At 71.2% G+C, this 23,655-nt stretch overlaps 5 protein-coding genes across 8 annotated transcripts; all 5 read left to right on the forward strand.

Moving 5' to 3' along the window:
* Nucleotides 1-11: 11 nt before the first annotated feature.
* On the forward strand, nucleotides 12-2,805 carry ACKR1 (atypical chemokine receptor 1 (Duffy blood group)). The gene is made up of 2 exons (XM_080570443.1): nucleotides 12-788; nucleotides 1,413-2,805. Exons 1-2 carry the CDS (start codon nucleotides 768-770, stop codon nucleotides 2,331-2,333), a joined length of 942 nt encoding a protein of 313 aa, XP_080426569.1. The 5' UTR covers nucleotides 12-767; the 3' UTR covers nucleotides 2,334-2,805.
* A 1,065-nt stretch (nucleotides 2,806-3,870) lies between these two features.
* On the forward strand, nucleotides 3,871-6,060 carry LOC308183893 (serum amyloid P-component-like). Its single transcript, XM_080570444.1, has 2 exons — nucleotides 3,871-4,284; nucleotides 4,581-6,060. The coding sequence occupies exons 1-2, from the start codon at nucleotides 4,125-4,127 to the stop codon at nucleotides 5,198-5,200; spliced, it is 780 nt and encodes a 259-aa protein (XP_080426570.1). The 5' UTR covers nucleotides 3,871-4,124; the 3' UTR covers nucleotides 5,201-6,060.
* Nucleotides 5,839-7,738, forward strand: LOC308183890 (serum amyloid P-component-like). The gene is made up of 4 exons (XM_080570438.1): nucleotides 5,839-6,059; nucleotides 6,317-6,407; nucleotides 6,515-6,684; nucleotides 6,982-7,738. The coding sequence occupies exons 1-4, from the start codon at nucleotides 5,996-5,998 to the stop codon at nucleotides 7,575-7,577; spliced, it is 921 nt and encodes a 306-aa protein (XP_080426564.1). The 5' UTR covers nucleotides 5,839-5,995; the 3' UTR covers nucleotides 7,578-7,738.
* Nucleotides 7,739-8,128: 390 nt separating this feature from the next.
* On the forward strand, nucleotides 8,129-10,640 carry DUSP23 (dual specificity phosphatase 23). 4 transcript variants are annotated; one of them, XM_080570441.1, is made up of 5 exons: nucleotides 8,129-8,516; nucleotides 9,633-9,899; nucleotides 10,041-10,070; nucleotides 10,191-10,372; nucleotides 10,479-10,640. In XM_080570441.1, the coding sequence occupies exons 1-5, from the start codon at nucleotides 8,130-8,132 to the stop codon at nucleotides 10,504-10,506; spliced, it is 894 nt and encodes a 297-aa protein (XP_080426567.1). In that variant the 5' UTR covers nucleotide 8,129; the 3' UTR covers nucleotides 10,507-10,640. The 4 variants fall into 4 exon arrangements, with proteins under 4 accessions (XP_080426567.1, XP_080426565.1, XP_080426566.1 ...); XM_080570439.1 differs by having other exon boundaries at nucleotides 8,130-8,516; nucleotides 9,581-9,899; XM_080570440.1 differs by lacking the exon at nucleotides 10,041-10,070 and having other exon boundaries at nucleotides 8,159-8,516; nucleotides 9,581-9,899.
* Nucleotides 10,641-13,130: 2,490 nt separating this feature from the next.
* On the forward strand, nucleotides 13,131-23,005 carry IGSF9 (immunoglobulin superfamily member 9). Its single transcript, XM_080570422.1, has 20 exons — nucleotides 13,131-13,477; nucleotides 13,720-13,905; nucleotides 16,391-16,543; nucleotides 16,857-17,008; nucleotides 17,164-17,281; nucleotides 17,378-17,519; nucleotides 17,725-17,870; nucleotides 17,946-18,088; nucleotides 18,167-18,307; nucleotides 18,405-18,521; nucleotides 18,854-19,004; nucleotides 19,149-19,272; nucleotides 19,368-19,543; nucleotides 19,656-19,906; nucleotides 20,008-20,092; nucleotides 20,409-20,579; nucleotides 20,778-20,823; nucleotides 21,140-22,237; nucleotides 22,352-22,503; nucleotides 22,688-23,005. Exons 1-20 carry the CDS (start codon nucleotides 13,420-13,422, stop codon nucleotides 22,861-22,863), a joined length of 3,786 nt encoding a protein of 1,261 aa, XP_080426548.1. The 5' UTR covers nucleotides 13,131-13,419; the 3' UTR covers nucleotides 22,864-23,005.
* The last annotated feature ends 650 nt before the right edge of the window (nucleotides 23,006-23,655 follow it).

Below are 23,655 nucleotides of genomic sequence, written 5' to 3' on the forward strand. Positions count from 1 at the left end.
TGAGGGGGGACATGTCTCAGCTCATTGCACACCCCATGGAGACCCCCTCAGCCCCAAGCCCCCAGCCCACCTCCTCAGCCCCCTCTAAGGATGCTCCCACCAAGCACGAGGGTCCCCAGGGCCACCCGGTGCCACCCGAGCCCACTGGCACCGCACTGAGCAGCGGCACAGGGACGGGTGATTCAGCCTCTGGTGCCACAGGGTGACCCCAGGGTCCCCCGCAGGATCTGGCATCCCCTGGGCATCCCCCGCATCCTGCACCCACAGCGCCCATCCTGCACCCCAACACGGGGCTGGAGAGCCTGGGGCGGGTTTTTACACCCAGCAACAGGAGCGTCTGCATGGCCGGGGCACCGGTAAACAAAATTCCTTAATGAACTTGAGTCGCGCTGCCAAGAAATGATCATTTCCTGCTCGAGAAATTGCTCACGCTGGCAGCTCACCAGTTTTACCGGCAGCGGTGGCCGCCCGTTTCCTTCAGCCCTGGCGGAGGTGATTGCCAAGGTGGGGAGGGAGCAGTTACGGAGGCAGCCCTTATCTCGGCCCCGCAGTCCTTCATCCCCGTGGAGCCGGAGGAGCAGAGCCCGAGCAGGAGCGAGCGTGCACCAGTGTGCACAGCACCCACGGGAGAGCGTGCAAGGGTGAGCGTGCACCGGCGTGCAAGGGCGCCCGGTGCCCATCGGCAAGCACGCGTGGCTGAGCTGCGCCACCGCACGCGGCGGCATCGCAGCGCCTGGAGGAGCGGGCGCCGTCCCGGGGGACACATCATGGGCAACTGCATCCCAGTGGTGAGTGCTTCTCCCTGCCCCGCTGCTTCCCCCCCTTCCACCTCCTTCCCATCCCGCCGGGCGCTCGGAGCGGGCGGTTTTCTCTGAATTTCAAGGAGTAGCACCTCGAGGTGAGCCCGCTTCCAGCTTTCCCGCACGCCCGTTGAGCTTTTCCCTTCCTGCACTGCCCCAGCACCTCCCAGCGCTCCCAGTGCCCCTGGCCAGCTGCGCCCAGACCCCCACGGGGCACCCCAGCACAGATCCCTGCCCATCTCCCCCAGCCCTGGTGGGTGCAGGGTGCTGAGTCTCGGAGCTGGGAAATGCTCACTTACAGACAGCACGGTCGGCTTCACACCGACCTTGGAGGCTGTAAGAAAATTTGGGTTTTCCTGCACAAATGGTGCTGGCAGGGCCAAGCCCACAGCCCTGAGGTATCAGCACTGGGCAGACCCCTGCGCCCAGGGTGTCCCTCCCCGATAAATGCCGCGCGTGGATGCCCCAGCTCCAGCTGTTCCCACATACGCTTGGGTGGCAGCGCCAGGGAAGTACAACCCCCCCCCCCCCCCCCGGCCATCAGAGGGGACATTTCGGGTGCCATCCCCCAGCCATCGGGGCACCTGACACCCCCCCCGATCTCCTTCTCAGAGCCCCAAAGTCCTGCAGAACGGAACCTTCGTGAACCTGCTGGACCTCCTGGGCAACTTCACCGTCAGCGAGGACTACATCGTGGACTACGCCGCCTCCGAGCCCTGCCACAACACCTACTGCCCCTTCTTCCAGCGCGCAGCCCCCGCTTTCCTGGCCAGCACCTGCGTCGCTGCCGCCCTGGCCACCGGCGCGCTGCTGGTGGCCTTGGCCAAGCGCCCCCACGCGTGGCCACACCACCGAGCGCTGGTGGCCCAGCTGGCGGCGGCGACCGGGCTCTTCACCGCGGTGCTGCCGGCGGTGGCGGCGGGCATCGGGCAGGGCTGGCGGCTGGGCGCGGGGGCTTGCAAGGTCACCCAGCTGCTGTGGCACTGCAGCGTCTTCGCGCAGGGGCTGCTGGTGGCCAGCGGGTGCTGCAGCAGCGTCTGGAGCCACTGGGACCCCCGCAGCCAGCGCCTGGCCGTATCCATCTGGGTCGGGGCGCTGCTGCTGGCCCTGCCGGCTGCGCTCGCCGGCGGCACGGTGGCGGCTCCGGAGGTGAGCTGCATCCGCCGAAACGTCGACGTCCTCTCGCCCGCCTACCTGCTGCACCTGGCTTCCTGCCTCTGCGTCTTCCTGCTGCTGCCGGCCGCGCTGCTGGCGGCCGCGCTGGTCCGCGGGGGGCAGCGAGCGGGCTGGGGGCCCGGGGCCGGCGCGAGCTGGCTCTTCTTCGTGCTCTGGGTGCCCTACAGCGTGGGGCTGGCCGTGGATTTCCTCCTGCACGCCGAGCTGCTGCAGAGCACCTGCGGCATCTTCGAGCGGTTCGATTACGCCCTGGGGCTGTGCGAGGCGCTGGGGGTGCTGCACTGCTGCCTGGGGCCCGCCGTGCTGCTCGCCGCCGGGCTCTGCTGCCACAACGTGGGCGCTGCCGGCAGCTTCTGAGCACCCCCGGCACCCCAAAAGCAGCAGCTGGACCCCGGCACCATCCCCAGGGGGCCGGCGGAGCCCAGCTGCCCATGGGTGACGTCGGTCCTCCAACACCCATGGGTGGCATTGTCCCCCCCAGCACCCGCCGCTCCTGGCCTGTCCCCACCAGCAGAGCCAAGAGAAAGCCTCAGCGTGGCCACCAACTCCATCACGCTCCTTCTTTGGGGTCACCACCGGGCTCTCAGCACCCGCAGCCACCCCGTTTGGGGCCAGACACCCCGATTTGCACAACAGCCATGTCCCCAGGGTGCCCCCAGCCCCCCGGGAGGGGTCAGCCCCAGCAGAAAGGGCAGCGGCAGCGGTGTTTTATCCCCACGGGCACACCAACGGGGGATTATTGACTCTCTCCCGACAAGCCAAGATAAACGCCCTGTCTGTGATCACCCGGCGGAGATTATCTGCAATAAATGAGTCTGTCAGAGCTGCACACAGGGCCTGGTTTAATGGGGTGGGGGGGGGGGGGGGGGGGGTCCCCAAAACCCATACTCCACACCCATCCTCACCCCCCGCTACTGCCCACGCCGTCAGCTTCCAGTGAAAGCTGCTCGGCGCGGAGGTGGCCAGGATGAGGCCCTGGGGTACTGAGCAGGATGAGGCAGTGTTTCCTGAGGATGCCCGGCCCTGGCGAGCGCCGGCTTTGCAGCGACATCCATCACCTCCGGCCGGGCGGCACGCAGCGCGCCCGCCAGGCCGCGGGATGGAAGCGAGCAGCGGCCGCTCCTCGTGCCTTCAAATTAGGGGGAGACGTTAACGATGCTGGAGCCGCTCTCCGGGCTGTTAGCAGGAAGCCGGCTGATTTATGTCCGGCGCTGGAGGCATTTGGCCGGCGCTCATCCATTCCCATTAGGGACGGCCGCGGTCACGAGGCGCGCGGGGTGCCAAAGAGCCTGGCAAGGAGCTGGAGCAGCTCGGGGCGGGGGGGGGAGAGCAGGGAGGGGTGTGGGGGCCCCAGCCACCCCCAGGGACCAGCACCCAGCACGCTGAGCCCCGAGGAGCCGGGGGTGTCCCTGTTAAAATAAGGGACATCGTGCCCAAAAAGGGGTTGGGCGCCCGCAGCCGGGTGCCGCCTGGCTTTGCTCCCCAGCACATCCACGCACGGACTGCGCTCCCCAGACCCGGACCCCCACCACCACCACCAGCACCCAGCCCTGCACCTTCATTGCCAAGCCCAATTTGCCCCCATGCAGCCACCCCGGTTCCTCCAGTGCCTTCAGCCAGCGGGCTCCGTGTCTCGGGCTGCCCCGGGGTGGTCGGGGACGCGTTTGGATGCTCGTGCATCCCTCCGGCCATCCCCACAGCAGTGAAATCCTCCCGCTCCCCGATCAGACTGACCCCCAGCCTCAGCCACCCTCAGAGGAGGACACACGGACACCCTGGGAGGACGCACGGACACCCTGGGAGGATGCTCAGCCCCTCGGAGGACACGAAGGCTGCAGCGGACCCTCGGCCTCTCGGGTTTGCCGCGGTTTCTTCTGCCACCTGCTGCCCACGGCTCCGGTCCCAGGCTCTGTCCCTTTGGCCTCAATGCAGGGATGGGGCCGGCAGACCCCAGGGACGTGGCCAAGAGCTTCAGGCGAGGGACAACGGGCGCCTTTGGGCTCAGATTTGGGGGTTTTACCCAGGGCTGCAGTGGCCCTAAGCTGCACCGGGGCACGCGCCCAGGGCACGGCTCCAGGGGAGCCCCGTGCCGGCGGTGACGCAGGGTCTCGCGGCCGCATGACAGCGTGAAATCACCCCCTCCGGGCCATGCCCGGCTGCTGGGATTGGGGAATGCTGCTTCCCTCCCACCCACGGCAGCCGATAAACCCGTGGGCGCCAGCACCGACGGCCGCACCCAGCACCATGGGCAGGCTGCGGCTGTGGCTCGCCGTCCTTGCTGGCCTCAGCGGTGTCACCGCCCAGGAAGGTAGGGGGACATCGGGGGGACCGGGGCTGGCACCGGGGTGCAGAGCAGGGAGCGGGGAACCCTGGGGTGTGGGAACATGGGGGGGGGGGGGGCAGCCAAGGGGGTCCCATCCAGATCCCCATCCCTGGGGACACCGCGGTGGCTCAGCCCCATCCGATGCCCCCAGCCACCTCTGGGAGCCCTCTGCTTTATGCCAGTGGGGCTGGGGGACGCTGGAGCACCAAAGGCACGGCGGGGACATCTCCCAGGGGGGTAGGCTGGGAGGCCACCACGTCCCTTCTGTCACCCCCCCCCAGACCTCTACCGAAAGGTGTTCGTCTTTCGGACGGACCCCAGCGATGCCTACGTGGTGCTGCGGGCGAAGCCGGAGCAGCCGCTGCTGAACTTCACCGTGTGCCTGCGCTCCTACACGGACCTCATGCGGCCCCACAGCCTCTTCTCCTACGCCACCAAGGCGCAGGACAACGAGATCCTCCTCTTCAAGCCCAAGCCCACCGAGTACCGCTTCTACGTGGGGGGCAAGTTCGTCACCTTCCGCGTCCCCGAGGGCCGCGGGGACTGGGAGCACGTCTGCGCCAGCTGGGAGTCGGCCACCGGCATCGCCGAATTCTGGCTCAACGGGAAGCCCTGGCCCCGCAAGGGGCTGCAGCGGGGCTACGCGGTGGGCGCCGAGGCCGTGATCCTGCTGGGGCAGGAGCAGGACGCCTTCGGGGGCGGCTTCGACGTCTATAACTCCTTCACGGGCGAGCTGGCCGACGTCCACCTGTGGGACGCGGGGCTGTCCCCGGACAAGATGCGAGCCGCCTACCAGTCCCTGCGCCTGCCGCCCGCCCTGCTGGCCTGGAGGAGCTTGAGCTACGAAACCAAGGGCGACGTGGTGGTGAAACCGCGGCTCCGGGAGGCTCTGGGGCGCTGAGAGCCCACCTCAGCCCCCGCTGTCCCCTCGCTGTCCCCATCGCTGCCACTGCAAGCCGCCCGCATGTCAAGGTGCCACCCGCGGGGCACAGCCCCTGCCTGGGGGGCAGATGCCGTGGGGAGCTGGGGACACCCCCAGCCTGGCAGAGTCACCCAGGGGTGCCCCTTCCCTTCCCAACGCCCCCCTGTGCTGCCCCGGTGACACCCGAGGTCGTCCCCTTCCCATTATATATAGATAAATAAAATAAACCAGCAGCAACGTGAGAGCTTCTCCGTGCGAGGCTGACGGGATGGGTGTGAGCAGAAATAAATTCCTGGGGATGAGGGGGATTAAAGGGGGGGCAGGGGGGGGGTTGGGCAGCTCCCCAGGGCTGCGGGACGTATCGGGGGGCTGTAGCAGTAACCCAAGGGCTGAACCCAAGGCATGGATCCACAGTGCCGGCACACACCTGGAATAGCAGGAATGATTTGGGACGGGCACGTGGGGCTCGGTGCAAGCCCCCAGGGCCACGTCCCCTGTCCCCACGCATGTCCCCAGGCTCCCTGCCAGCCCGCCGGGGCCACGGCCCCTGAAGCAAACCAGTCCCCAAAGGCGTTCAGCAAACATCCCCGCAGCCGCGGCGGTCAGTGCCCCCAAGCACTTGGTGACAAAGGTTGGGGGCAGGCATCACACCACAGCGCTGTGCTCCCCGTCCAGGAAGGGTTTCGGCCCCCGGGGACGCGGCACGGTGGCTCTCGGTTCCCCCTTGTCCCCCACAGCGGTGCCGGTGGCTGGGTTCGGTGGGTGCGTGGGGACATGGGGACACCGCGGCTCTGCCTCCTCGTCCTTGCAGGGCTCTTCGGCCTCGCTGCCCCGGAAGGTAGGGATGGAGGGGCTGCGCCAGGAGCCCCCCCGGCTCCCACGGGGATTGGGGATGGGGTGGGGGGTGCAGGGGGGCATGGAGCGGTGGTGGCCGCGGGGGGCTCAGCACCACAGAGCAGCGGGGGGCAGGCAGTGGGGGTGCAACGCTGGGCACCGCAAGAGGTGGCACGGGGGGACGCGGGGCTGCCCGTGGGGGTGGCAGGGGGCTTGGGGACTCCCCCCACCCAGCCCTGTCCCCGTGTCTGGGTGCTGCAGGAAAAATGACCGCCTGGATCCAGCCTTACCCGCCGGCACCCACCATGTACCACCAGCTGATGCTCTCCTGCGAGGTCACTGGGGACGCCAGGTAAGGCGCCCCCCCCCCCCCCCCCGCCCTCCGGCACATGTCCCCCCCACCCCACAGCTCGGCCACCCCCAGGGTGTCCCCCCACACCCGGGTGACACCCAGCTCAGCGTCAAGGAGTTCCTGTGGGAGAAGGAAGGGAGCCACGACCCCCTGCAGAAGGGCCAGAGCAACGTCCTCATCTTCAAGCCCTTCAACGAGTCCCACCTGGGCACCTACACCTGCACGGCCACCGGCCCCCTGGGCACCGCTGTGGCCACCTACGACCTGTGGATAGACGGTAGGCCGGGGAACAAGGGGACAGCTGGGGACAAGCTGTCACCGTGCGCCCCTGTCGCCCTGCATCAGAAGCCCGCGTGGGGCTGGTCTCAGCGGTGGAGGCCACCCTGAGGTCTGATGGCAGAGGCCACCTCAAGGTCTGGTGGTGGAGGCCACCTCTGGGGCTGGCGGTGGCAGCCACCCTTGGGTCCGGCGGTGGCCTCCTTGCTGCCACTTCACGACCCCGTTTCCCCTGGGGAGATTTGGCCGGGTGCCTTCCCCACGCCAGGAGCAGCCACCTCTTTATCGCCTCTCCCAGACCTGGCAAACCAAGTGTTCGTGTTTCCCCGGGAGACCAAGGACTCCTACGTGCTGGTGCGGGTGAAGCCGGAGCAGCCGCTGCTGAACTTCACCGTGTGCCTGCGCTCCTACACGGACCTCACGCGGCCCCACAGCCTCTTCTCCTACGCCACCAAGGCGCAGGACAACGAGATCCTCCTCTTCAAGCCCAAGCCCACCGAGTACCGCTTCTACGTGGGGGGCAAGTTCGTCACCTTCCGCGTCCCCGAGAGCTTCTCGAAGAGCGAGCACGTCTGCGCCAGCTGGGAGTCCCCCAGCAGCATCGTGCGCTTCTGGCTCAACGGGACGCCGTGGCCCCGCAAGGGGCTGCAGAAGGACTACGTGGTGGGCGCCGATGCCGTGATCACGCTGGGGCAGGAGCAGGACGTCTTCGGGGGCGGCTTTGACGCCCGTCAGTCCTTCGTGGGGGAGATCTCGGACGTCTACATGTGGGACAGGGAGCTGACCACCGGGGAGGTGAGGGCCGCCATGTACAACAGCCCCTCGCCCGCCCCCATCTTCGGCTGGAGGAACTTCCCCTACAAGATCCACGGCGAGGTGTACCTCAAGGGATGACGCCCGGGCCAGCCCTGCCGTGCCCCGAGTGAGCCGTGATCGCCACCGGGGTCGTGTGTCCCCATGTCCCCACGTCCCCCTCCCCATCCCCACCGTGTAACCCCCCACCCCCCTCCCCGTAACCACCCGGCACCAAATAAATGAAGAAATGGGGCTGAAAAGCAGCAGTGGCGGGGGATTTTATCCCTGGGGGGGCCGCCAGAGAGGTGCCCCCCTTGTCCCACCCTGGGGACAACCCCAACACGTCCCCTCCGTGAGGCCGAAGCAGGGCTGAGCTGGGGCTTCCCAACCCACCGGGGGCCACCAGGGTTGGGGACAAAGAGGGGGGGGGGGGAGGACGGAGATGGCAGCTGGGTGGGGGCAAAACACCGGGAGGGGGCAAGCGGGGGGCAGCCCCGCTGCTGGGTACCCCCGGCTGGTGCAGCCCCAGCGTCCCGGCACCACGGGGGATGCAGAAACGGCGCAGCCCCGGTGTCCTGGTGTCCCTTGGGGGGGGGCGGGGGGTGAAGCCCCCGTGTCCTGGTGTCCCGGGGGGGCAGCCCCGGTGTCCCCATGTCCCGTTGGGGGGCAGCCCCGGTGTCCCCATGTCCCGTTGGGGGGGGCAGCCCCGTGTCCCGGTACTCCCCGGGGGGAGCAGCTGCGGAGAACCCCCGGTGTCCCGGTGCCCTGGGGGCTGCAGCCTCGTGTGCCGCTGTCCTGGGATTTCAGCCCCGGTGTCCCGGTACCCCCGGGGGACGCAGCCCCGGGACCCCGGGCACTGGAGCCCCGGAACCCCGGGCATTGCAGCCCCGGGCCCCCGCCGCGTCCCGGTCCCCCCGCTCGGTTCAGCCCCGTTGCATCCCCGGGGCCCGGAGCTCGGCACCGCCGCCGCCTCCCGGTGCCTGCGCCGCTCAGTGCAGGCGCTGCCGGACCCCGCTCCGCCGCCGAGCGGCACCCCCGGTACGGCGGGGCCCGGGGGGGGGGTCCCGGGGCCGTTCGGGAGGGGGCCGGGCCGGGCCGGGGCCGGTGCGGGGCCCCCGGCGGGAGCAGGCCGCAGGGCCCGGCCTGCTCGGGGGCGGCCTGCGGCGGGGGCGGGCCTGGGCGCGGCGGGGGCCCGGGGCCGGTTGGGGCCGGGACAAGGAAGGGGGGGCCTGGGGGGGCCGGGCCCGGCTGGGGGGCCCCGGGGGATTCGGGGGGAGCCGGCCCGGGGGCCTGGGGGGCTTGGGGGAGGGGTGGGGGAGGTGGAGTTTGGCCCGCGGGTTTGGGGGGGGGGGCAGGGTTTTGGGGGGCTGGGGGGGGCTGGCAGGGGACTGGGGGGGCCCGGGCTGGGGGGGCCCAGAGAGCCTGGCCAGGGGGCTCTGAGGGGCCCGGCCGGGGGTCCTGGGGGGACCTGGGCTAGGGGTGTTGGGGGCCCTGGGTGGGGGGGTCCTAGGGAGCCTGGTCGGGGGCCTGGGGGGCCTGGGGGGCCTGGCCTGGGATCTTGGGGTCTGTCTGGGGGGGTCCTAGGGGGCATAACCTGGGGGTCCCGGCCCTGTGGTGCTCGGGGGTCCTAGGGGGCATAGCCTGGGGGTCCTGGCCCTGTGGTGTTGGGGGGTCCTAGGGGGCATAGCCTGGGGGTCCTGGCCCTGTGGTGTTGGGGGGTCCTAGGGGGCATAACCTGGGGGTCCCGGCCCTGTGGTGCTGGGGGGTCCTAGGGGGCATAGCCTGGGGGTCCTGACCCAGTGTTGCTGGGGGTCCTGGCCGGGGGGTCCTAGGGGGCATAGCATGGGGGTCCCAGCCCTGCGGTGCTGGGGGGTCCTGGCCAGGGGGTCCTAGGGGACATAGCGTGGGGGTCCCGGCCCTGCGGTGCTGGGGGGTTCTGGCCGGGGGGTCCTAGGGGACATAGCGTGGGGGTCCCAGCCCTGCGGTGCTGGGGGGTCCTGGCCGGGGGGTCCTAGGGGACATAGCGTGGGGGTCCCAGCCCTGCGGTGCTGGGGGGTTCTGGCCAGAGGTCCCCTGGTTTTGACCAGGGTTCCCCGGCCCAGCCCCGTCCCCAGGGCGCGTGGCAGCGCCGGCCCACGGTGCCGCTCCCCGCAGGCGATGGTGGAGCCCCCCAACTTCTCGTGGGTGGCGCAGGGGCGGCTGGCGGGGCTGGCCATGCCGCGGGAGCCGGGGCATTACCGGTTCCTGCTGGGCCAGGGCGTGCGGCACCTGGTGTCGCTGTCGGAGCGGCCGCCCCCCCACCACGGCTGCTGCCCCGCGGTGCAGCTCCACCGGATCCGCGTGCCCGACTTCAGCCCCCCGACGCCCGGGCAGATCCAGAGCTTCCTGCAGCTGGTGGAGGAGGCCAACGGCCGCGGGGAGGTACGGCCCGGGGGGTGACACGCAGGGGGTGATGCCACAGGGGGGTGGCAGTAGGAGGGAGGTGACGCCGAGAGGGAGGTGATGCCAGGAGGGGGGGTGATGCCAAGAGGGGGGTGATGCCAAGGGGGTGATGCTGTGCAGGTGACACCGGCATGGGGTGGTGATGCCAGGGTGAGTGACACCAAGGTGGAGGTGACATCAAGGTAGAGGTGACACCAAGGTGGAGGTGACACCAAGAAGGAGGTGACACCAAGAGGGAGGTGAGGCCCTCCTCACGGGTGCGCTGGCCAGGCGGTGGCGGTGCACTGTATGCTGGGGCACGGCCGGACGGGCACCATGCTGGCCTGCTACCTGGTGAAGACGCAGAAGTTGAGCGGCGGCGACGCCATCCGGGAGATCCGCAGGCTGCGGCCAGGCTCCATCGAGACGCGGGAGCAGGAGCAAGCTGTGATCCAGTTCCACCAGCGCTTCAGGTAGGTGCAGCCCCCCCCGGGGGGGCTCCCTGCGCCGATGGGGTCACGGCAGGCACAGCTGTGGGGTCTGAAAGCCCAAATTAAACACGGATCTGCCTCGCCACAGCGCTGGAAAGGATACCGAGGAGGCGTGAGCAGGAGTTTCTCCCCGAGCAGCGTGTGCCGGACGGAGGTCGAAGGAGATGCTTGCTCTGATGCGCTGGGGGAGCCTTGCCCAGCCCTGCGGTGCCGCCGTCCGTCCCGTCCCCCATTAAAGGACTTTCCCGTGGCTCCTTTCCACCCCGTTGTTTGAACAGAACCCCTGCTGCAGCCAAGGACCCCCCTTCACCAGCTATCCAGGTACCGCCGCTCTGCAGTGACCTGGTGCCACCCCCTAACGTGGCCACGGCACCAAACCTCCATCCCCAGACCTCACCGCTCGGTACCCAACAGCCTCCTCAGGGCACCCCTGAATAGGGGATGCCTGCGCCTGCACCCTGAGGTGCGGGGGGCCCCATCCTGGGTCTCAGCCCGCGAGCCCCGGAGCTGGTCGCTCGCCAAAGCGGCAATGCTGCGCGGAGGGCGGCAGCCACGTCAGCGCCCCAGGGCCGGCCCGGGACGTGGACGCTTAAACGGAAGCTTAGCTGGAATTTAGGCATCTCCGTCCAAAAGCCCAATCCTGAAAATCTCTTCTCAGCTGCTCCTAACCTTGGTGGCATTTAAATCCTAAGTGCAAGAAGCGTCACCGTCCCCATTCCTGCGCGCGGGGCACATGGCCGGGAGCGCCCGGCACGCACCGGGTGCCAGCGCAGCCCCCGCGCCGCAGGCTGGGAGGGCTGTGGAGGGCTGTCACCTCCACCAGGCAGCCCCAGCGTCCCCAGCCATCCCCCTGAAACCCCAAAACGCCGTCATCGTCCCTCAGAAATGACACGCGAGGGTGGTGGCTTGGGGCGGTTGGGATGGGAGCCGGCAGGGACGGGAGGAGGGTGGCCGTGGGGATGCGGGCACCCCAAAGTGGCGCGGAGCTGCTCTCGGTGCCACCCAGCACCCCTGGTTGGGGTCTCGGGGACCGTCCATGTCCGTCCCCCATGGGTGACACCATGGCCCCGGGGCGCTGCGGCACCACACGGGGACAAGGGACATCTGGGGTCGCTCATCGGCCTGGCCCCATCCCAGGACACGAACGGCTGCCGGGGGGGAGGCCCCGCGTGGAGGATTTGGGGACACGAAAGGGGACGGGGACGGGGCGGCGCGGTCCAGCCGCGGCGCCTAAGCCCAGGGAGCCACAGGACTCCCATGGGGCTGTGAGATGCAGGAAAGCAGCTTACCCGCAGAATTATTTACTTTAACTCCTCTTACTTTAGCTCTGGCCTTAATAGTCTCCCGTGCGCCGGGGGCCGCGCCAGGCCGGGCCAAAAGGGGGGGACGGGAGGACCCCTGTCCCGGGGAGGGGGTCGGGACGGGGGCTCAGCACCAACATCCCTGACCAGGGGATGCCGTGACACCGAGCGGGACCCGGCACGGCCACGCTTGGCCGGGCAGCCCCGTGGGGCTGGGACACGGGGGTTGTCCCCGCACCGGTGCCCCCGGCACCAGAGCCCCCAGGCTGGCGGGCGGCCCAGCTCCGGCTCAGCTCCGCGGGCTGGGGACACGGCTCCGGTGGCCGTAGGGGACGCGGACGGGATGAGGATGGGATTAGAGGGGTGACGGCCGGGGTGCGAGGGGGCAGGGGGAGAGCCCCGAGGTGGGGACGGTCACGGGGGGCGGCCGGGGGTTGGTGGCGGTCACGGGTGTGCCATGGGGTGGCACGTGTGTGGGCTCCCCGTCACGGGGCTGTGCGCGGTGTGGCACGGCACGGCACGGCACGTTACCTGTGTCACATACCAGTGTCACACACCTGTGTCCTGCACTAGTGTCCCACACCTGTGTCACACGCCAGTGTCACCCGCCAGTGTCCCACACCAGTGTCACACACCCATGTCACCCACCAGTATCCCACACCAGTGTCACACCCGTGTCCCACACCAGTGTCACACACCCATGTCACCCACCCGTGTCACACACCAGTGTCCCACACCAGTGTCCCACACCCATGTCACCCACCAGTGTCACACACCAGTGTCCCACACCAGTGTCACACACCCATGTCACCCACCAGTATCCCACACCAGTGTCACACCCGTGTCCCACACCAGTGTCACACACCCATGTCACCCACCAGTATCGCACACCAGTGTCACACCCGTGTCCCACACCAGTGTCACCCACCCATGTCACCCACCAGTGTCACACACCAGTATCCCACACCAGTGTCACACCAGTGTCCCACACCAGTGTCCCACACCCATGTCACCCACCAGTGTCACACACCAGTGTCCCACACCAGTGTCACCCACCCATGTCACCCACCAGTATCCCACACCAGTGTCACACCCGTGTCACACACCAGTGTCACCCACCCATGTCACCCACCAGTATCCCACACCAGTGTCCCACACCCGTGTCCCACACCAGTGTCACACACCCATGTCACCCACCAGTATCCCACACCAGTGTCCCACACCCGTGTCCCACACCAGTGTCACACACCCATGTCACCCACCAGTGTCCCACACCCGTGTCCCACACCCGTGTCTCCTCCATGCCCCCTCCATCCCCACTCCCCCAGAACTACATCTCCCAGCATCCCCCGCGGCTCCCCCTCCCCGCCCCGCTATTGGCCGCCGGCGGGAACGCCCGTTGCCAAGGGAACAGCCAATCAGCAGCGCTGCGGGGCGGGGCCCGCCCGCGCCCCTCCCACCGCCGTGGCTTTGGCGGCGGCCGCCCGGTGGCGGCGGCGCGGGGCGCGGAGCGGAGCCGCGGGGTCCGGGGCGGGCATGAGGAGCCCCCAGCGCCCCCCGGCCGGGGCCAGAGCGCCGCGGGCAGCCCGGCCGAGCCCTCCCGAGCTGCGGCCCTGACCCCCCGGGGGACCCCCGGTGGTAGCCGGTAACCGGTCGCCGGTGCCCGGTGACCCTCCCGCCCGCCTGTCCCCGCCGCCACCGGGAGCCGCGGGCCGGGGGAGCTGGGCTATGCGGTGGTGGCTACGCGCGGCCTTCCTCAGCCTGCTCGCCGGCACCGGGGCCGAGGGTAAGGGGAGACGGGACCGGGACCGGGACCGGGAGAGACCGGGATGGGACGGGACGGGACCGGGATGGGACGGGACGGGCAGGACCGGACAGGGTGGGATGGGATGGGACGGGATGGACGGGGCGGGACGGGATGGGACGGAATGGGACGGGAGGAGCGGGGCGCGGTGCCACCGGTGCTCCCGGTGCCACCAGTGTTACCGGTGCTCCCGGTGCCACCGGTGTCCCCGGTGCCCCGCGCAGGCAGCGGGCCGAGCGGGGCCGTGGTGGGCCGCGTCGGGGACAGCGCCGTGCTGGGCTGCGACCTGCTGGGCGCCCGCCAGAGCCGGCCGCCGCTCTACGTCATCGAGTGGGTGCGCGTCGGCTTCGTCCTCCCCATCTTCATCAAGTTCGGCCTCTACTCGCCGCGCGTCGACCCCGAGTACCTCGGTAAGCGGCACCGGGCACACCGGGTACCGGACGGACCAAACACCGTATGGACCGGGCACCCTGCTCGGGACGGATTTGCCGCCCCGCGCCCCTCGGCCGGGCCCCAGCGCGAGGCCGCGGCTGTCGGAGCGCATTAAGCGCGGCGGCGGCGAGGCGCGGGGCTGGCCTCCGTCCCCCGCGGGTCACCGTCCCCGCCGAGGGCCCCGGGGGGTGGCGGCGGGCGCCCCGGGTGAGCCGCGCTCGGGGAAGGGATTTGGGTGAAGCCGCTCGGCGGCGCCGGGATTTGGAGCGAAGCGGGGCCGCGGCGTGGGAGGCCGCTCCTCGCCTTCAAGGGGTGCCTGGGGCCAAGGGGGGAGGTCGGGGTTTGGGGCTGGGCCCGGCCCCGAAGCCTCTGGGATCGACGGGAGGGCAGGACCGCGGAGCGGGATCGTCCCACGTCCGACGGGATCTGAGCTCCGCGGCCGAAACTGCCAAAAAAAATGTGCTGCAGGTGGAGCCTTGACACAGGTAGGGGTGAGGAAGGAGCCGCCGGCACGGGGCCGGAGCAATTTTGGGGCGAGCCGTGGCCGCTCCCCGCTGCCAGCGCCTTCGCTGGTGGCTCCGCGCTGGCTTCGTGGGACCGGCGGTGCCGCCAAACCCCGCGGTGACACCAAAGCCTCGGCACCTGCCTCCCGGAGGCCCCCCGGCTCCCGTTACCTGCGGGAGCTCAGGTTTCCCCGCGGGCTCGCAGCACAAAGGGCTCGGCCGCATCCTGCTGCGCGCTCCCCGCGCCCCGCCAGCCCTCGGCGGCGCCCCCGACGGCGCCACTGGCACCCCAGGGCGCTGCGCCCAGGCTTGGTGGTGCGGATGGGGGCGACAGGGACCCCACGGAGGGGGGCTGCTGGTTGTCACCCTGGCAGCTGGCCCTCGATCCTCCCGGGGGGGGACCCGGGGTCAGGCGAGGGGCCTCCAGGCTCAGCCTCGCAGCCGAGAGCTCGGAGCGGGTGAAGCGGCTCAGGTGTCACCCAGCAAGCCCCTGCGCCGCCACCTGTGTCACCCAGGCGCTTTGGGGCACCTCGGGGACGAGGCTGGGCTGTGCCCGTGAAAGCCGCTCGTGTCCCTTGGGGGCGACGGGGCCGTTTCTCCCCCCGCCGTCCCCACTGCCCCCGCTGCCGTAAACCGGTGCTGGTGGTCCCCAGCCACCGCCGTCCCCTTTGTGTCCCTTTGAATGGCGGTTGCCAGGCGCTGGGGGATGCCGGGCGGGAGGGCAGCGGCGGTTTTGTTGTTTTCCTTGGGTTTTGTTATCGGCCGGGCGCTGGGCGAGGAGGAGGAGGGGTTGGGGCCGGCGCGGGGGGGATTAGGGGGAGGCTGGGGGCGTCCCCAGGGCTCTCGGAGCCCTGCCAAAGGGACCTTTGTTCGGCAGCCTGCTGGGCCCAGGGCTCCCGTCCCTCTCGCTGCTCCCGCGTCCCAGCTCGTGCTCGAGGTTCGCTCGCTCTGCCGCTTGGTGCTGCGGGCGCTGGATGAGGCCGAAGGCACCCGGCTGCGTCCATCGGCCCCCAGCCGCGGGGAGAAGCAGATTTGGGGGTGGGGGCTGGAAGAAACTCGGGGAGCACGTGTCGGTGTGCTGCGTCCGCGCAACGCGTCTCTGCACAGATCCCGTCCCCAAACCGCCCTGCCCGACCAGCCTGCCGGGTCCTGCCGCTCCTCCTCCTCTTCCTCCTCCTCCTCCTCCTCGCTGGGCTCGTCTGGCCGGGTGCAGCACCCACGTGGGGACCTTCAGGGACAGTGGGGACCTCTGGGGACACCGAGCTCCGGCTGAAGCTGATGAGGGTTTTCCAGGAAAACCCTCTTTGTGGAAATCCCCTGCTGCTCCTGGGCACCTCTGGGTGCTCGTCACCACCGTGGCCCTGCCCCGCAGCACGGTCCCAAGGGGCCGCCTCGGGTGACGGCACACACAGGGCTGAGCCAGGGGTGCGGCGGGGTCCGGGGGTGCCGCGGTGCTGAGTGCACCCCAGTGGTGCTGAGCCTATTGCCCGCTGCATGCCTGAGCCGATTATGGCTCTGATAATAGCCCGGGGGATTAGGGGGCTGCGCTCGCTCTTGCTTGAGGTCCTTATCCTCCTCCTCCTCCTCCTCCTCATCAGAGGGGCCGGCTCGGGGCGAGCACCCCGCCATCGGGCAGCCCCCCCGGTGCCCCCAGAGCAGGCAAGGGGCTCATCCAGACCCCTCAGCACCGCCGGGAGCAGGAAGGTGCAGGGGTGCCCGGCGTGGCCGGGGCTTAGCAGGGTTCCCGAGGCGGGGCTCCGGGGGAGATCCGAGCCGAGGTTGCGGGTGCCAAAAAGCACCGGGGAGGGGTTTTGGTGGCAGCTCGAGGGCGCTGGGGGAGCAGGGAACCGTGCTCGGGGCACAGGGAGGTCCCTGCATGGGCGGGTGCTCTGCGGAGGTGGTGGCCCTGGGGACGGGGACGTCGCCGAGCCGCCCGCGGCAAACGTTCCTGGCTCGGCAGGTCGCGTGCGGATCGAGGAAGGCGCCTCGCTGCGCATCGACCTGCTGCGCGCCGAGGACCAAGGCTGGTACGAGTGCCGCGTGCTCTTCCTCGACCGGCCCAGCGCCGACGCCGACTTCCAGAACGGCACCTGGATCCACCTCACCGTCAACGGTACCGACGGGGGCTGCGGGCGCTGGGGCCGGCGCGAGCCCAGGCTGCCGCCTGCTCTGCCCTGTGCTGCTCTCGGGGTGCCGAGCCCGGTCTGAGCGCTGGATTTGGGGTGGGGGAGCGGTCGTGGTGCGCCCCGTGCCCGCACCCGCTCCGCTTGGCTTTGCGAAATGAGGACGGGGGGAGGATTTCGTCGTTCCCCCGGTGCCGGAGGAGCAGCACCTCCCTGCTCCAGATCCCTCCGTCACTGCAGCTCGCGGGGCTGGGGCTGGATCCGCTCGTTCCCAGGACCGAGGGTCTGCGTTTGCCTTCGCAGCACCCCCCACCTTCCTGGAGACCCCCCCAGCCTTCGTGGAGGTGCGGGACCGGGAGGCGCTGAGCCTCACCTGCACGGCCGTCGGCAACCCCCAGCCCATCGTCATCTGGAAGCGGAGCGACCTGGCCGTGCAGAGCGGGGACGCGGTGCAGGTGAGCACGGCGAGGCGCCGGTGTCCCCCGTGGGACTGGGGGCGGGGGGCGAGTCTCGGGGGGGCACAGCGACGCGGCTCCACGCGGCTGGAGAGCGAGCCCTGGCCACGGCGCCACGGTCCCCAGAGCCTCGGTGGCCACCGGTGACGTTGCAGGTGAGGAACGGGACGCTGAGCATCGCCGTGGTGGAGCGCGCCAGCGCGGGCACCTACACGTGCCACGCTTCCAGCAAGGAGGGCACCATCACTCACACCACCCGCGTGCTCGTGCAGGGTAGGAGCGGGGCGGCTCGCCGAGCCCTGGCGGCGTCACGGGGTTTTGTGGCTTTGTCCCCAGGCCCTCACTGTCCCCTGCGCCCCCACGCTGCAGGGCCGCCCGTCATCGTGGTGCCGCCGCAGAACGTCACCGTTAACATCTCTCAAGATGCCTTTCTGGCGTGCCAGGCCGAGGCGTACCCGGGGAACCTCACCTACACCTGGTTCCAGGGCAGCAGCAACGTCTTCCACCTCAGGTACGGCGGGGACGTGGTGCTGGGGGTGGCACCGGGGTGGCCGCAGGCTCCTGGCGGCTGCCTCTCGCGGACGGAGGCGCGGGGACCTTGCTGAATCCCCACCCAGCCCGAGTACGGGTGCGTTGGGGCACGGTGCGTGCCGGAGAGCTTCGCCCGTCCCGGGTGCCTGCTGCGCCCTCACTCCCACCCTCTCCTCCCCTCGCAGCCACCTCCAGGCCCGGGTCCGCATCCTGGTGGACGGGAGCCTCCTGCTGCAGCGAGCCACCCCGGACGACGCCGGCAAATACACCTGCGTCGCCAGCAACGGGCTCTGGAAGCCGCCTTCGGCCTCGGCCTTCGTCACGGTGCTGTGTAAGAGCCCGGGGGTGCCCCATCGGCCTCCGCGGGGTCCCCAGCACCCTCCCAGCACCCGACGTGTCCCCGCAGATCCGGCACAGGTGACCACCATGCTCCCGGAGACCCATTTGCCCAAGGGGATGCGGGGCGTGATCCGGTGCCCCACCAGGGCCAACCCCCCGCTGCTCTCTGTCAGCTGGACGCGGGACGGGCGCCCGCTGGAGCTGGGCAAGGTACGGCCGCCCGCGCCCCCCCCCCCCAGCCTGCACCCCGCAGCCCCCCCGACCTCACCCCCGCGCCCTTCCCGCCAGCTCCCCGGCTGGTCGGCGCGACCCGACGGCTCCATCGTCATCGCCACGGGGAACGACGACGCGCTGGGGGTGTACACGTGCACCCCCTACAACAGCTACGGCACCGCCGGCGCCTCCCGGCCCACCCGAGTCCTGCTCAAGGTGGGGGCAGACGGGGGGGGGGACGACGGGACACCGCTGCCGCTCCGGCGTGCCGTGTCCCCGCCACCGTCCCCAGCACCGTGCGTGGCTCTTCCAGGACCCCCCCGCCTTCACCGTGCGCCCCAAGGAGGAATACTTCCAGGAGGTGGGCCGGGAGCTGGTCATCCCCTGCTCGGCCCACGGGGACCCCCCACCCACCATCACCTGGGGGAAGGTACGGAGCACGCTGGGGAAAGCCCACCTGGGGGGGGGCAACGTGGCTTTTGTCCTCCCGGGACATCATCGCGGGGGTAGTCCCCGGGGTCCTTGTCCCCGCAGGAAGCCCGGGGTCCCGCCGGAGGGGAGTTTTGCTTGTTTTGCCTTCGGTTCCGTAGGAAACGAGGGTAAAATCCTGCCCTTCTGTTTCCAAACCGGCCCCGGGGGGATGGATCGAGGTCCTGCGAGGGTCCGGGGGCGTGGGGTCGCTGCGGATGGGATGGGGACGGGGACAGGGGATGGGGACGGGGACGGGGACGTCCCCACCATCGGCGTGTCCCTGCCCCGCAGGTGGGCAGCGCAGGGCAGGGCGGCGCCCAGGTGGACGGGAACGGCAGCCTCGTCTTCCGCCCCCTGGTCAAGGAGCAGCACGGGCGCTGGGAGTGCACGGCCACCAACCCGGTGGCCAGCGTCAGCACCGCCACCTCCGTCCATGTGCTGGGTGAGTCGGGCGGGCGGCGCTCGCGGGTGCTGCGCCCCGGAGACTGGGGCAGGGGGGGCGGGGGTAAGGCGTGGAAATGCTCCTGGGCTTCGGTTATCCGAGCTGCCCCGGTCCCATGCGGCTTCTCTCCTCCTCCGGCGCCAGGGACCAGTCCCCACGCCGTCACCAACGTCTCCGTGCTGCCGCTGCTGCTGGCAGCCAACATCTCCTGGGAGCCGGGCTTTGACGGGGGCTACTTTCAGAGGTTCAGCGTCTGGTACACGCCGCTGTGAGTCCCCCCCGGCCCCGGGGGGGTGGCACCGGGTGGCCCCCACCCCTTCCGCATCCCTCGGCCGGGGGCTGACGGCTCCCCCGTCCCCGCAGGGCGAAGCACCCGCCCCGCGCCCACCACGACTGGGTGTCGCTCTCGGTGCCGGCGGGGGCTCAGCACCTCTTGGTGGAGAACCTGCAGCCGGACACGAGCTACCAGTTCAGCGTCCTGGCCCAGAACAAGCTGGGCAGCGGCCCCTTCAGCCAGATCGTCACCTCCGTGCCCAGGGGTAAGAGCACGGTGCCTCGTAGCCCCCCGAAACCCCCCCCCCCCAAGCACGCGGGAAGCTCCGGTTTCCATCCCTCCCCGGCCACCCCTACCAGCGTCCCCTTTCTCCCCAGGCTTCCCAGTGACCACAGTGCCTCCGGAGCCGCCGGCCATGACCGTGCACGTCTTCCTGTCCCCGCCGCAGGCCCTGACCGCCAACGAGACGTCGCGCGGGGTCCTGCTGCGCTGGGAGCCCCCGGCCCAGCTCTCGGTGGCGCTGAGCGGCTACGCCCTGGAGCTGCGGCAGGACAAGGGCGGCTGGGAGGTGCTGGAGCGCTCCATCCCCGGCACGGAGAGCCAGGTGCTGGTGCCGGGGCTCATCAAGGTGAGGTCGTGCGTGGCCGGGGGGTGGAAGGGGGGTGGGGGGTCTCGCTGGGCGCTCCGCAGCAAGGAGGGGGTGAGGCTGACGGCGCTGTGCTCCCCCAGGACGCCTTCTATGAGTTCCGCCTGGTGGCCTTCGCTGGCAGCTACATCAGCGACCCCAGCAACACGGTGAACGTCTCCACGGCAGGTAGGGGCAGAAACCAAGGGAGGGAGGCGTTTGCCCCCAAACAAAATCCCCTTCTCGGGGCTCCAGCCCCAAAACTAGAGCGGGGGCTGCATCCTGCAAAGCAAGCACCGCGGGAGCGCTCGTCCCCGCGCACGCCTCTCGCGTGCCTTCGGTTTTGGGTAGCAGGGCAGCCCTGCCCAGCGTCCCCGCTGCCAGCACCCCGGGGGGCAGGTCCCTCTGCGGCCCCTGAGGCTTTGCCGTCGCCCGCTGTCAGGGTGCCGGAGGCTGCTCTGGGGTGCTGAGCGGGTGCCCCAGCTCCGTCTCCCGTCCGGCGCAGGCATGGAGGTGTACCCCTCCCGCACCCAGCTCCCCGAGCTGCTCCCGCAGCCGGTGCTGGCCGGGGTCATCGGCGGGATCTGCTTCCTCAGCGTGGCCGTCATCTTCAGCACCGTGGCCGCCTGCATCATGAACCGCCGGCGCGCCGCGCGCATCCAGAAGCGAAGGCAAGGTAGGAGCCGGCCGCCTCCTGCGCCTCCCGGGGGGGCTCGAGCCGCGGCGGCGGGCAGGGGACGGGGCCAGGCAGGGCTGGGGGCTCCTGGGGGGGGGGGGGGGCGCGGGGGTGCCGCCGTCTCCTCCCCTCTCGTCTCCTCCTCATCGCCATGCGTTGCTCGCCGTGTGATCCCCGTGTGTTCTCATGACCTTCCAGATCCACCGCTCGTCTTCTCCCCCAGCCAGAAGCCCCCTGCTCCGCAGTAAGTCGCGCCACGCCACGCTCCCCCCGCACCTCGCTGCGCCCCCCACCCCCCACCCCCACCATCATCATCCATCCGCTGGCTTGGGGCAGGGACCGGGAGCGGGGCCGGGCTCGGGGCACCCGTGGGTGCTCTGCTTTCCCCTCCGTGGGCTCGTGTCCAAAGAAAGCAAGCAGGGAGCAGCCGGAGCAGGGCTGCCGAGTCCCGCAGGGCACGGCACCACCCGGGGGATGCCCGACGTGAGCCCCCCCAATTACGGGGGGCGTCCAAAGGAGCCGGCACAGGGATCCCGCAGCCGTTCCCCGTTTCCTTCCAGCCCTTCTCACGGCGCTGGTAGCCCGGCCGGCGCGGCCAAGCTGAAGCTGCAGCCGTCCCCCTGCCCCAGCCTGCGCCGGGCGCTGCTGTGGGGCGAAAAAGCCGGCACCAGCCTGGGGCTCAGCATCGCGGGGGCCGGATCCGGCTACGCCGTCTACGAGAGCCACGTCGGAGAGCACGTCCCCCTGGAGCGCATCCGCCGCGGCCCCGACGGCCGCTTCGTGGTGGAGACCGCCGAGACGGAGAGCGGCTTCGCCCCCCCGCACCAGGACACCCCCACACACCGGGGACCCCAGCCGGAGGAGGAGAAGGAGCCCGTTTGGCGCCAGGGGGTGGTGTTACGGCCCCGGCCCCCCGGGGACCCCCCAGCACCGGCCGGCCGCCGCCGGGGCCGCTATTTCGGCTACGGCAGCAGCAGCCCCGTGGCCGAAGCGGCCGCCCTGTGCATCGTCGACGTCAGCCCCGTGGCCTCCGCCGCCACTCTGCCTTACAGCCCCGGCCCCCCCAGCGCCCGCTGGGACTCGCTGCCCCTCCAGGGCCCCCCCCCGGACTCCCCCCCGGCCGCCACCGCCAGCCCCCAGCCTTCTGCGGCCCCCCCAGCCCAGAGCGGCATCCTGCAGTACCTGAGCCTGCCCTTCTTTAAGGAGATGTGCGTGGACGGCGACTGGCCCCCCCCCGAGGAACCGCCGCAGCCCCCCGCTCCCCCCCAGCACGCCGGGGGGGGGCCGGACTGCACGGACCCATGTGCCAAGGCCGCGGCCCCCCCCGCCGCCACCCTCCTCCAGCCCCCCAAGCTGCCGCTGGGCCCCGCCAAGGCCTCTCTGCCCGGCCCCCCCACCTGGCCGGCCCCCCCGGAGCTGCCCCACCGTGGCCCCCCCTGCAGCAGGACTGAAGCCGGGGACGTGGCCCCCCCGGAGAAGTTGCCGCGGGGCAGCTTGACCAGCCAGAGCAGCGGCCGGGGCAGCGCATCCTTCCTGCGCCCCCCCTCCCTGGCACCGTCCCTGGGGGGGCCCGGCCCCGGTACCCCCCCGGGGGACGGGGGCAGCTGGCGGGAGGGCAAGGTGAGCACGGAGCCGGCCCCGAGCAGTGCTGGAAAGAGGTGAGGATGCGCTCGGAGGGGCACTGGGGGGTGACAGCGGGGTGTCGAGGCGTGGCATTGGGGGGGGGGGGGGGGTTGGCGATGGGACCCCCCCCCCGACATTTGTCCCCGCAGGAGGGACACCTCGGTGGACGAGAGCTACGAGTGGGACGCCGAGGTGGCGCTGGCCTCCGACCTCCTGGCCGCCCTGCAGCTGTACCGCGCCGGAGCCCCCCCCCGGCCCCTCTCCACCATCGCCCTCCGGGACCTCGAGCGGCGGCAGCAGCGTGAGTGCGGCCCCCCCGTGTTCGCGTGCCCCCCACCCACGGGGAATCAGCCCCGGCCACCACCGCGTTCCGGGGATGGGGGGGCCTCGAGGCACCGCGGTGACCCCGGTAGGGCTGGGGGGGGACCCCGGGTACCCCTGGGGGGTGTCGCTCGAGGGCCGGACGCTGCCTCTCTCCCCCGCAGAGCCCGGTGGCGGCGGCTCCTCGCCGGTGACCTCGGTGTCGGCGGAGGCGCTGGCGGCGGCGGGCGGCCCCCCCGAGCGCGGGCGGCGCAGGGAGGGGGCCCAGCAGCGGCGGCGGCAGAGGCTGGGGGGCCGCGGGGGCTGCGGCGAGGGCTGCGAGCTGGCCACGCTGCTCTAGGGGACGCGTGGCCCCGAGGTGGCCCCAAAGTCCCCTTGTTTGGGGTTGGGGGGGGGGGGAATAAAGAGACGTGAGCGCACCCCGCGGGCTCGTGCACCGGGACATGCACCCACCGTGCCCCCCCCCAGCACGGGGACCCCCCCACCCCATGCAGCCCCCAGCCCCTGTGCTCAGCGGGGTGCTGCGCCCCCCCCCCCCCCCCCCGGCCCAGACCCTTCAGCATCCCTCCCAAGTCCCGGTGCCCCCCCCCCATCCCCGGTGCCCCCCCCCTCCCAGTTACCCCCCCCCATCCCTATTGCTCCCCCCCCAAATCCCCGTTACCCCCCCCATTCTCCCGGTCCCGCTGTCCCCCCCCCCGGGGGGGGTCCCTGTAGCCCCCCCACCCCCGCTCCCGCTGCCCCCGTCCCGCTCCCGGTGCTCCGGATGCTCCCCCCCCCCCCCCGCAGCGCCCCCCCCCCCCCCCCCGCAAACCGGGCAGGGCGGGGGGCGGGGCCTCGGCGGGGCGTGGGCGGGGCCTGCGCGCCGCGTTCCCTTATATGGCCATGTCGTGGGAGCGCGTCATCGGGGGGCGGGGCCGGGGGAGCTACGTCACCCCCCCGGCGCTGGGGGGGGGGGGGGGCTGCGGGGGGCGCCCCGGGCTGTGACCCCCCGGTCACCGCGGGTCACCCCCGGGTCACCCCGGGTCACCCCGGTGTCACTGCGGTGTCACCCCGGTGTCACTGCGGTGTCACCCCTGCACGCCCCCGCGGCGTCCCCACCTCGCCCCTGCCTGTCTCCCGTGCCCCCCCCCGC

Source organism: Anser brachyrhynchus (assembly GCF_964034855.1).
Source record: "Anser brachyrhynchus genome assembly, chromosome: 28".
In the NCBI taxonomy this organism is placed as follows: domain Eukaryota; kingdom Metazoa; phylum Chordata; class Aves; order Anseriformes; family Anatidae; genus Anser; species Anser brachyrhynchus.